Raw genomic sequence first — 10,130 nt, 5'->3', positions numbered from 1 at the left:
AATAATAATTATTTGCGCCTAATAGGTCCAGGTTAACGGAGCTGCTAAACATCACGTGTGATTTTAGTGGCTCCATTGGCATGGAACTTGGGGTGGATAAGTGTGCGGTTATACATGTGGAGCGGGGTAAAGTAACCGCGTCTGATGACATAGCACCATCTGGCGCGGCCCATCTTAGGGTACTTACAGAGGCTGAAACTTACCGGTACTTGGGTATGTCACAGAACATATGTGTGGAGGGGGCGAGCGTGAAACAGGATGTTGCCGAGGTATTTTGTGAACGCATGACAAAAGTTTTCAACAGCTATTTGTCAGGCGTGAACAAAATACGAGCGTTCAATACCTGGGTCATGCCCGTTCTCCTGTACACATTTGGCGTACTCAAGTGGACTCAGACCGAACTGAACGCTCTGGATCGGAAAGTCCGCACAACTATGACTCTGCATCGGTTGCATCACCCGAAATCGTCAGTGATGAGGCTGTATATCCCTAGAAAGTGCGGTGGTCGTGGCATGTTAAGTGCCCAATCGCTGCACAATCGTGAGATATGCAAACTCAGAGACTATTTCCTCGCAAAGAGGTTGGTCATGCAATCCATGCTGAAGTCATAGAATGTGACAAAGGACTCACTCCCCTATCCCTGGCCAAACAGGACTGGCAAAAGCCGGCGGTGCTCAGCATTTCCGACAGGGAGGCCATATGGAAAGAGAAAGAGCTACACGGTAGGTTTCACAAGATTCTGCATGAACCTCATGTAGATTTCTTGTCCTCCGTGCACTGGCTGCGTTTCGGTGACCTCTTTGGGGAAACCGAGGGTTTTGTCTGTGCGATACAGGATCAGGTGGTTAAGACGAACAATTATCGGAAGTACATCATAAAGGACGGGACCCAGGACTTATGTCGTATGTGTCACCGTCCTGGAGAAACTCTTCGACATGTTACTTCCGGTTGTTCCATGCTTGCCAACACTGAGTACTTGCACAGGCACAACCTAGCAGCTAGGATTATCCACCAAGAGCTCGCTCTGAAGTATGGCCTTCTTGACGGAAAAGTGCCTTATTATAAGTACGCGCCGGAGCCGGTCCTGGAAAATAACCGTGCCAAATTGTACTGGGATCGGCCCATCATCACAGACAGGACTATTCTAGCGAATAGACCTGATATTGTGGTGATGGACCTAGCAACTTCCAGGATTTTCTTGGTAGACATCACTATCCCACATGACGACAATCTTGTTAAGGCCGATTCAGATAAACGGCTCAAATATCTGGATCTGGCGCATGAGGTTGTCGAGATGTGGGGCGGTGTCTCTGCCGAGATAATCCCCATAGTTGTGTCCACCAATGGGCTGGTTCCTACCTCCTTAAAACAATATTTAAGGAGGTTGGATTTACCGGTGAAGCCCATGACAGTGGGGATACAGCGGGCAGTCCTGCTGGACAACGCTCGGATAGTCCGTAGGTTCCTCACTCAGTCGCCCTAGACTCCGGCCGTCTGGCCACTCAGCCGGAGTTGTTCACAACACCGCCGCGAGGCGAGATACTTGCCCCCCCATAATTATTTGAATTCTGTATATAATTAATTACTCATTAAATTTTTATTATATCATATTTTTTATAATTTGACGAATATAATTGTAATTTTAAATTTGTAATTGTAATACTTTTTTGGTTTACCTATATAATTAATTTTATTAAATTTCTTTAATTTTTTTTTAAACTAATATTTAAATTAATAAATTGACGAATTGTAATCGTAATTAACATTTTGAACGCTGTAATTTCCTATAATTAGATGTGCAGAAGATCATGTACTTGGATTAGATGTAACGAATGGAATCTGTATCCTCTGTCGGAAATTCTAAAATAAATAAATAAATAAATAAAATTAATATACGCAAAGACGCATAGAGTTGCGGCTATTGTCACTTCAAGCACGTCCATTATGCTCGCGACACAGAGAGAACTGAACAAAGGCGAGAGTGAAGATGGATACAACCTCGTGTTGTCTCGCCTTGCTTAACCTCGCTAAACCTCGCCTCGCCTAACCTCGACGAGAGTGAAGAGCTAGCGTCAAACTGAGCGATTAAGTATATAATTAGAATTATTTTACAAATTAAACTCTTATGAACAGTAGGTGTAGTAAAACACGAATATTTTTCTTAATAATATTATTAAATTAATAATACATATTTACAAAAAGAATAAAACATTTTGTTTGCATTTACTGAGTTCCGCATTGGGTGCTTTTATAATTTACCGTGGCACGGCACGTTTTTATCGTCACGGTAAATTAGGAAAGCAAAATGTATGCATTTGTATGCAAACGCTTTTAATTTACCGTCCACGGCAACGGCACGCCGCGGCCGTGAACGGCAACGATCTACCGTGCCGTTGCCGTAGCATACTGCGCTCCCTATCAAATCGTCGCGGCATTGTTGAGAGTGTAGTGTGTGCGTACAAGAAATTTGTATGTGTGCGTGCGTAGCCAAGAGGCGCGGGAGGCAGGGCGGCGCCGGCGGCCGGCGGCCGCTTCAGTTTTGCACAAATAGTACAAGCAAAATATTTTACTTTTAAAAGCGGATGTTGCCAATACTTTCTAGTAATATGTCTTTTTTTACGTAAATATAACAAATAGAGTATAAGTAGTCGCTGTCTCTTCGAGAACATGTCTGCACTTTGAAGACGCGCAAATTTAACGGCGAATTATAAAATCACCCTACGGCACGGCCGCGGCATGCCGTCCACGGCCACAAAACTTCTATCTCGTCCACGGTAATATCGTGCCGTGCCGTGAAACGGCAAATTATAAAAGCACCCATTCTCAAAGGAAAAGCTTAAAGCATCGAAATCGATCAAGTAGATTTTAGTATTTTACGTGATGATGATATTGAAAGAAATGTAAAGCCATAGGACATCCTGACAGTTTTCAAACTGATATTCAGTTTGAAAACAATTAACCGTATTTTATATAGGTTTTTAGACTTTAGTAATGATATAATATCAGATTTTATTTATCTAAATTTTTTAAGTAAAATTTAAAGATCTCAACATGGTAATACCGTGACGTCATGGAGTTAGGCGACGATTTTGATATCTTTGAATCTTGCCAAAGAAGTTTCACTTTTGAAACACACGCTCTTCTTTGTTCTTTATTAATTTGTGGAAAAAAAAACATGTCAAACGTAATAGATTCTAGTTGATAGTTTGATAAACTCATAAGTAGGTATACGTACCTAATACGGTATACCCATGCGTTTACTATAATGTTTCCGTATTGTACACTGTTTTGAAAATATTTGTACCTAACAATCAATTTTTTGTTTGTTAGTTATTAATTATTATAGACTTAGGTAACATTAGGCAATAGGGTTTTTCCTACATCTCGTGCTCGGCTGTACCACACGCCATTTTATAGTAGGAAAAAACACACGTCTTGTTTTTATCCATTTGTTTATGCACAATCATAAAAAGCTGGCATTCCTTTGAGGTAAATTAAAATTAAAAACTTCCAATTAAAATTCATAACAAGATTAAATTTTATGATTTTATTGCATTTTATCTATAAAAATCTAAGTGATTGCGATTGATTTATTACCAGCAGATGGAGACAATATAAAATAAATATTTTGGGTGGCTGTGTGTGCTGTTCTGTGCCAAATAAATATGTTTGATATGTACCTACCTTCTTCCCATTTCAAAAATAGGTGAAATATAATTCATTAGTAGAAGTTGCCAACATAGTTACATATTTGTAATTTAGTAGCCTAATTCGTTTCATAAATAACTCTCCATTCTTGATGCACAAATAAATACTTACTGAAATATGTACAAGACCATATTTCGTAATAATAAGTACCTAATTATGTAGGTATGTATATTATACATGTAGGTATGTAAAATGTAGCACTTATTTATTTTAAATGTCTACATAAGATTTTTTATTCAAATATCGAACATAAGCACGAAAAGATAATAAAACAAAAAAATGTAAGAATCATAGATAATATTATGTTATAGAATTATTAATTTATTAAATGAATAAAACTATGGATGGCATATTTTACAACAAAAATAAAATTTTCGGAATAGGTATTTTATCATTATTCTGAAACAACAGAAAACGCTACGTCATTTATAAAACAAAAGAGATAAATTAATATCGTACTTCTAAACGTTTCATTTAAATATTTCCTTTGTGAAGGACTAAATTTTCCCGTGACGTTTTTATGTTCTGAAGTTGGACAAAAAGTTTTCGTAAAAAAATTGTTTGCGAGTCGCGAACGCAAATAGTTTGAGGGGGAGAGGGGGGAAATATTTACTTGTCTCTTGCTAACGCTACCTGACTGTTGTGCCGACCACCTGTGTGAGTCGGTGATGCCAGTTGCGGAATATTTACCCACAAGTGGGGAAATATTTCACTACGATATTCATGGAATTCGCGTAATCATAAATATATTATATACTTACTGATATTCTTAATTTTTATCTGTATATTGGAATTAGAATTTTTGATGGTATTGTTTTTTTGATGGTGTAGTGGAAACTCAAAGTATTAATATATAATTTTGAGGAGTCATAAACACGTATAAATTGAATGGATAAGCATGCCTACAGAATTAAAAATAAAACTCCAAAAACAACTAAGTATGTAAAATTGTAAAGGGTAATCAATAATCATGTCACTGTATTAATGATCATAACGTTTAGTATCATTTATTTCCCTCTGTATTTAAGCTATGAAATTTACGTAGACTTATCTTTTATAATATTTTTTTTAATTTAATTTTACGTAAATATAATATTCAAAATAAAACAAAACAGCAGAAATGCAAAATAAATTTTCACAACACGCCACCCTTTTGCCGGCCGGCGAAGCGCGTTCCGCACCAGTCAGTTCCTGACGCCCGAGCGAGACAGACGTGTAGCAAGCGGGCGATCGTGTCACACGTCATCACTTTCCAAACTTGAAAACTTGCCGCAAGTGTGTTGTGTGTGCTGTGTTGATGTGATTAGTGTGTGTGAGCATGAGGGGCGCCTGGGTGGCGTGCTGGCTGCTGGCCGCGCTGGCAGCCGTAGAGGCAGACATGAGACATTTAGCAGGTAAGCGCCTACATGTGCGGCAGAGGCTTCGACGCGTAACTCAAGTTTGTCCTTTCCATACTACGTTGAAGTTCTCATTTCAAATTTAAACTTTTTAGACTTTTATTTAAGACGTCAATACTTGTGTATTATTATCTATAATCTTACCAGATTAGTTGGAAAGTTGTTTTGAGTCGTGTATGATGCGACAATAGTGTTTTATCTCGAAAACACGAAATGAAAGATGCCATTGATGTCCATAAATGTATGGTTACTCGCAGTTTGAACTGCGATCGTGACTGGCGGTAGAAAGTTGACCTCACATTATTTAATGTTCCTGGTATATCACGAAAATTGCGTCCATTATTTTATATTTAAGTATTAAAATAGTGTCAAACAACAATAAGACTAGCTATAAGTCAGTGAAAGTAGGGTAGCACAAGTGAAATGCCGGTGTAAAAATGACTTTCCAAAATAAGTTGCCGGTTGTTGGTCTTAAGATCGCTTTTTCTGTATCTTTAATTGATGATATTCGCGGAATAGCCGTTATCATCAGGTTATTTTAAAATTTTATTTGATTCGGTAAAAGAACATTATTTATTCCGTACTTTATTAATGGTTCGTATCAGATTCATATTTCTGGTGGGAAATATTGACATTTTAACAGTTTTTTTCGTGTAGATATAAAAAAATAATAAGTAAATTATATTTTTAGGAGTATTACTTACGCTATTCATACTGGTTAAAAAGTAATTAATATTCCTAACTGTTGATTACAGATACTTTTTATACCTATGCATGTTTTTGTGCGTAGTTTTTATATATAGCATGTTACGATGTATGAAACAGTACCTACATGTTAAATTGGATGAGAAATAACGTCTGACATTTCACAACAACATGATTTACAAAAACCTCTTGCTATATTACCTGCTATAATATACATAGATATACATACTACTCCTAGTAGAATATATAACGTATTTAATTTTCTTCTATGAATGATTTATAAACTTATTCGTAAATTGTTTACTGCTAAAATCGCGCGGTTACGTTTCTTTGAAAAGATTTCAACGCGCGCATTTACTACTCGACCAAGCCAACTAGACCCTTTTCAACTGTGACGTCACCCGCCCATGTCTCGGGTACAGATAGCAAAAAAAAAATATTAATAATATCACTGTTCGCTCTCCGCTATGAATAGTCTTATTTTTCCCCATTTCGAGGGCTGTCTATGAATAACAACACAGTAAAAACTTAAACAAATAACAACGAAAAACTTAACAGTCAACAACAAGCTTTAACGATTAATAATAAAAAGTACAGAAATAACTAGCGATGCGAAACGTACGAATGCGTCGATGCTGCGAACCGTACTAAGGCGAACGCGGTACCTGAGGCGGTAAGCGGGCGGGGAGGCCGCATTCCACCCGAGCGTCTAGTTGGCTTGGTCGAGTAGTACTGTTAATCCTACCTTCTACTAATATTAGAAATGCGAAAGTTTTGATGGGTTGATGTTTGGTACTTTATCATGGCCATATGTTGAAGAAATTAATTTATGTAATTAATGAAATTTGGCATAGAGGGACACATTACCGAGTACCGAGATGAAACTGAACTCAGATCAAAAATACCACCACACAAAAAGGTATTAAAAAAGGTCATTTGGCACATAAATAACAATACGCGTTACGCGATAAGGTTAAAAGGTACCTAAGTTATTTCTAAAATTTTATTGAATGACAAATCACAGCTAGCTTTAGCTGCTCTTTCCGAATCGCCCATGTCAAGAGGACTAAAATCAAGCTATATATCAATCGGCTGTAATAACATTACCTATATAACAAAAAAAAACAAAATCATAATCGGTTCTCAAGTTTACAAACAAAAAATCTTTTTTCTCTGCAATATTAATAACAATTCGTTGCATTTTCATAATACCAACCTGAATAAAAAACTGTCAAATAAATTTATTGCCAAAAAATAAACAACCCTAACTTTTATAAAAGCTACCAGTAGATCACCCCAAAGTCACAGATTGAACAGTGGCATGTGACAGTGTCCCTAATGCTGAAGTACCGTAAGGGTCGATGACCTGTGACGTCAGGCGCCTAGCCTTCCGCTGTTACGAGCTTTTGAGGTATATGAATTTAGCTAAATTGATTTTGATATTTTTTTTACGAAATTTGTCTAGAAAACTGAAAAGAAGCATATATAGGAAAAAAGATAAACGTGAGTGATAAAGTAATGTGAGATAAAATATAATTCAAACAACAATAAGACTAACAATTTACAATTTTAATTTACAAATTATAAACAATATCTAAGTTATTTTATACACGCCTTATCCAATGTTTATTGCAAATTTATTAACGTAGGTATTCGTGTAAAATAATTAAACTGTTGATCCAAAATCACACCTTTCAATCACATAATATTATCACTTTCATAAATTATCTAGTAAAGAAATCTTTTTTATTCAATCTTGAAACTTTTTTAAGAAGTCAATACTTAAAAAATATAACCAAGTAACTATAAGTAAACCGCAAAATATTTTATTATTCAAATTTCAATACATTTCTTCAAGTTTGTTCTAAGCCTGCATAATTGACTTCTATCGCGTATGCTTAGATACTTAACATAGCGGCTATACATAGCCTAGTTATGTGCTTAACGGGGTCATTGGCACCGAGCGTATTATTTACTTGACGTCAGAACAGTATAACTTGCTTACAAATGGGTCGTGGGTTCGATCTCCGGAAAGTTAATTTGAAAAAAAAAATGTTTCGAAAGTATAAAGCGATTTAAGTTCAGAAAGTAGTGTCGCATTTAGTTTGAAAAGAACAAAGTTAGATCTTGGTTACAGAACTAGGTCAGATTTTACAGAGCACGGCGTTGCAAACTAATTGTAATACCTACTAAATTGTATTCTTTATTGCAATTGAAACTGTATCTTTGATCTTAATGACCTAACAATTATCGCGGAATGGGTCATAATTAATGCTGTAAAATATCTATTACGCTTCGCTTTTTAGCATATTCTGCCAATTAACCAAAGAAGGCACTATTAGCAGATTCTGAAAGAAATTTTTGAACCCTATTGGTCAATTATTAGTACTTTGTCAAACCCTATTTCCGATAGCAAACAAAATTCACTGACATTGTAATAGCACAGTATTACCATATTTCCTACAGTAGTGCGACGAATGTACTTGTGCAGAGAAACGGAGGGGAACTTGCGGGGGTCGGGCGACGCGGGCCGCGTAAAGCAATCACGCTGAGATTGCTTTACCTATCGCGAAGGGCAGACGCTTCAGAGTTTTTTTGTGTAATAATTTATACTTACGTATTCTATAATGGTGGGCATAAACTGTTGTGTTTATGGATGCAAATCTACATTGAAATCCCAGAAGGAAACAATATTTCAGAAAGATTGTATTACCTAATTGTATCTGTTGAATTAAAATTAAAGCTATGTATATGTTGTCCTCATTATTTTCTAATCAGATTGTACATCCCAATGCGAATGCATTACTTAGTTAAATGCATTGAGGTACACATAAGGAGACGACACCGCCTACACCACTTATGTTCCGCTCAACATACGTCATCTGACGTAACTGCACTCAGTCGCTTGCTCGCTCATTGGCGCGAACGTCACGCTCATTTTTTATTTGTTTTAAAGTGAAACGCATCAAATATGCCTACGTGTGTGTTACGATATTGCACAAATTATACAAATAATACGGAAAAGTGCAAAGGAATAACTTTTCAATCAGTAAGTAACTAGATAATAATTTTTAAAACTTAGTTAGAACAAAATTTTTGGCGGGCGACATTTTGCGTCATTTGTCATAGATTAAAAATTTAAGATATGACATTGGGCATGAAATAAGTGTTGTTAGTAATATTTGCTGGCGTATATTTTTATAGTATAAAATAATAATTTTACATATTTAGAAAAGCATAGACTGGTTGTTAATTGAAAAAAGGTGAAATTATGAAATATGAAAATCAATTACTTAATCACCAATTTTTTTTTGTTAATTGATTTTAATCAAGTTTTTAATTGATTTTGTATAAGCTACTGACTTGAACGTATAATTGAATTATTATTTATTTATCTACACTAATATTATAAAGAGGAAAACTTTGATTGTTTGTTTGATTGTAATTAATAGGCTCATAAACTACTAGACCGATTTTGATGAAATTTGGCACAGACAATCTTTAGACCCTGAGAAAGAACATAGGCTACTTTTTATTGCGAAATATGAACCACGGGCGAAGTCACGGGCGTAGCCAGCCAGCTAGTTCAGAGATAAGTAATTAATATTTTTTCTATTCAAGGTTTCCATGTCTGGAGTGAAGAAAGGGAAAAATGGGTAAAATTTGTTCCAAACAACCGCAGTGAAGGAACCTGGTTACCATCCGATAGAACTTGCGTCTGTTCATTGCATTTTTGCGATGAGGATAAATATACCACAAAAGCGGGAAGGCGTTTTCTAAAGAAGTCTGCTGTTCCTTGTATTGATGTTAGTAATAGATAATAATAAAATTTTACGGATTTGTATAGCAAATAAAATATTATTTTAGCCATCACTAACATTATGTTATATTTATTTTAGCCGAAGGTGTGCTACAATAGTACTGAAAAAAACCAATACAAGCAATTTCTGAGCCAGGAACATGTTCTGAGGATAATGAACTAAATAAACATTTTTTACAAAATTACACGGCTTTTATTTATTTTCTAAAAAAGACTCAATTTGTAAGGAATGAAACTTCCCATAGCCCTGACTGAACCTAAAACCCGAAAAAAATTAAGTTATTCCATATGACGTCACTATTTACATCATCCTATATTATATGCCAGATATTGTTAGCCCCGCGTAGTAAAGTCAGTTTATACCTAAAATAAATTTTAAGTAAGTACAATACAATACCAACACCCAATACAATACTTAGACAGAATGAAACAAAGTGTCGCCTCTATAGCGGTGAGTCAGTGACATCGCATAATCTATGACTGTCTAGCCGTCATTCGCG

The 10,130-nt window shown here is 35.9% G+C and overlaps 2 protein-coding genes and 1 long non-coding RNA gene across 3 annotated transcripts in view; all 3 read left to right on the top strand.

The window, feature by feature from the left end:
- The first annotated feature begins 80 nt into the window (after positions 1-80).
- LOC149903728 (uncharacterized) lies at positions 81-1,483 on the top strand. The gene is made up of 2 exons (XM_090108179.1): positions 81-540; positions 579-1,483. Exons 1-2 carry the CDS (start codon positions 81-83, stop codon positions 1,481-1,483), a joined length of 1,365 nt encoding a protein of 454 aa, XP_089964305.1.
- Positions 1,484-4,898: 3,415 nt separating this feature from the next.
- The window catches only part of mgl (low-density lipoprotein receptor-related protein megalin), a 136,808-nt gene continuing 131,576 nt past the window's right edge, over positions 4,899-10,130 (top strand). The window contains exon 1 of the mRNA XM_090107764.1: positions 4,899-5,102. Coding sequence (XP_089963890.1) covers positions 5,027-5,102 — 76 coding nt within the window. The 5' untranslated portion in view covers positions 4,899-5,026. The remainder of the gene's footprint in view (positions 5,103-10,130) is intronic.
- LOC149903727 (uncharacterized) lies at positions 8,651-9,799 on the top strand. The gene is made up of 3 exons (XR_016457355.1): positions 8,651-8,859; positions 9,432-9,616; positions 9,710-9,799. It is a non-coding gene; the product is annotated as an uncharacterized LOC149903727 (long non-coding RNA).

Source organism: Colias eurytheme, chromosome 12 (genome assembly GCF_061535395.1).
Source record: "Colias eurytheme isolate Ceu_HAF_F1 chromosome 12, ilColEury1 Martin Lab GWU primary, whole genome shotgun sequence".
Lineage (NCBI taxonomy): Eukaryota > Metazoa > Arthropoda > Insecta > Lepidoptera > Pieridae > Colias > Colias eurytheme.
This window is presented reverse-complemented; position numbering and strand designations above follow the sequence as displayed.